Here is a 2,179-nt window from a genome sequence, read left to right as displayed (position 1 = left end):
CACAAGTGATCGTCTAGCTATGTAAATCAGGTACGATGCATAGCTGATTTGTTGTTTCTACGATATAAATTCGGATTTGCTTGTTTTCGTCCCTCTCCGTTGAAGTTGAACATAAGGTGTTCGACGAAATGTTTCGCCTAGTTTTCCCATGTTTATGATTCTGATTTATTAAAAATTCAGCAGTTTTGAGTCATATGATTCATTGAATCGATACTTGAGCATATATCCATAGTTCTACTATTGTTAGTCTCGACTCTCCAGGAATCGAATGCTGATCAAAATTTTAGTTTATTTAGGAAATGATAAGACTGAGTTACCATTTTTCATGTCTATTTCATTGTCATTACTGATTCATTTGATCTGTGTCTCTAGATTAATGTCGCTATGTCGAATTGGAGTCATAAAGTGTGGAGAAATCTGAGCTTAATTCAAGGAGCTAGTTACTCAACCACGCCTTCAAGAACCAACAAATTAAAGCTTGATGACCTTAGAAAAATCCGGCCGATGATTCTACGAAGAATCGAAAACCGAGCAAAAGATTACCCGGTTAAAGAGATTGTTCCTGTGGCTGAAGATGTTCTTATAGCCAGAAAGTATCTGCTCAGTGACGTCACTGCACTTCTTAAAGTGATTCCTGTCTTGACTTGCAAGTAAGTTTCTAAATCTTTCGTTGGAGTTGTTGGATAGTAAAAAACTCTGTTTTGATACTGAGGCTTGTAAAAAATTGAATCTTTTTAGATTTTGCTCGGAAGTGTTTGTTGGCAAAGAAGGACACTTGATTGAGACATGCCGTAGTTATATACGGCGTGGCAACAATAGGCTACATGAATGGGTTCCAGGTTCCATAAACGATATACTTGTCCCCGTCGAATCCTATCACTTAGACAATATTTCTCAAGGTGTTATCAGACACCAAGAGAGGTTTGATTATGACCGTGTTCCCGCAATCTTGGAGCTATGTTGTCAAGCAGGAGCCATCCATCCCGAAGAAATCCTGCAATATTCCCAGGTTCACGATAACCCGCAAATTTCGGATGAGGATATCAGGAGTTTACCTGCTGGAGAACTTAAATATGTTGGGGCAAACGCTCTAATGGCATGGGAGAAACTGAGAGCTGGTGTGAAGAAACTCTTGCTGGTTTATCGTTCAAAAGTTTGCAAACGATGCAAGGAGGTTCACATTGGACCAAGCGGTCATAAAGCTCGGCTATGTGGTGTGTTCAAATACGAGAGCTGGCGCGGCACTCACTACTGGGAAAAAGCCGGTGTGAACGATCTGGTACCCGAGAAAGTGGTGTGGCACCGGAGACCTCAGGACCCAGTGGTTCTTTTGAATGAAGGACGGCATCATTACGGACATGCCCCTGCTATCGTGAGCCTTTGTAGCCATGCTGGTGCCATTGTTCCTGTTAAGTACGCTTGCAAAATGAAGCCTCAAGGTCTATCTTTTCCTCACTGATTCAGTTCCAAATCACTAAACGTAGATAGTAGTGCTATATAACTCCTGGTTGTAGTCTGATTATGTGATTGATTTGGTCTTTGGCATTACCAATTTTCGAGAACCATACCAAGCCAAAATAAACCAAGGCTTTGTAGTATTCTGGAGTTCAGACATTAACTCCAGACGTGATACAGTGTTAATGACAAATTTACAGGCTCATTGGTACATGTTATCATTAGGCATGTATTACCAAAGGTCGTTTGATGCGTTTCACATTTTCTGGATAGGTTGAAGTTTCATGCTAAAGGGCTAAACCCCATTTGGCCCAATCGTAGTGGTCCTGTGGTAGTTGCACTTGCATGCATGTCAACATTTTTTTGGTACAAATGTTTACAACAAAGTCATCAACGAGGTGGATAAAAGTGAACCATGAAAGAAAACAATTGAATATTATTAGCCTACCTAGCAAAAGACCATATGTGATTTTATCATTTCCCCTTGCAGTTTGCACAAGTTGGAACTGTATCTCTCAAGTTGCAATTTTATTATGTCGACATTATTAGAGCCCCACTAGCCGATTTTGATTTTGGTTTGTAGCTAACCGGGTAATTTTGTTCATCATTCACCGGTTACTTTACGTGTCAAAATTTAGTCACTAGATAACCTTTTTTTTTTTTGCTTCTTTTATCATTGTCATTATATAATTTAGATTACACTTTATTACTTACGTCACACTAA

General features: G+C 39.6%; 1 protein-coding gene across 1 annotated transcript; it reads left to right on the top strand.

The window, feature by feature from the left end:
• Nucleotides 1-1,660, top strand: LOC17874324 (APO protein 4, mitochondrial). The gene is made up of 3 exons (XM_006279131.2): nt 1-30; nt 373-650; nt 739-1,660. Exons 2-3 carry the CDS (start codon nt 385-387, stop codon nt 1,457-1,459), a joined length of 987 nt encoding a protein of 328 aa, XP_006279193.2. The 5' UTR covers nt 1-30; nt 373-384; the 3' UTR covers nt 1,460-1,660.
• Nucleotides 1,661-2,179: the final 519 nt, after the last annotated feature.

The sequence above is a fragment of the Capsella rubella genome, unplaced genomic scaffold (assembly GCF_000375325.1).
Source record: "Capsella rubella cultivar Monte Gargano unplaced genomic scaffold, Caprub1_0 scaffold_95, whole genome shotgun sequence".
Lineage (NCBI taxonomy): Eukaryota > Viridiplantae > Streptophyta > Magnoliopsida > Brassicales > Brassicaceae > Capsella > Capsella rubella.
The sequence above is the reverse complement of the archived record's forward strand: the minus strand, read 5'-3'. Positions and strand labels throughout refer to the sequence as shown.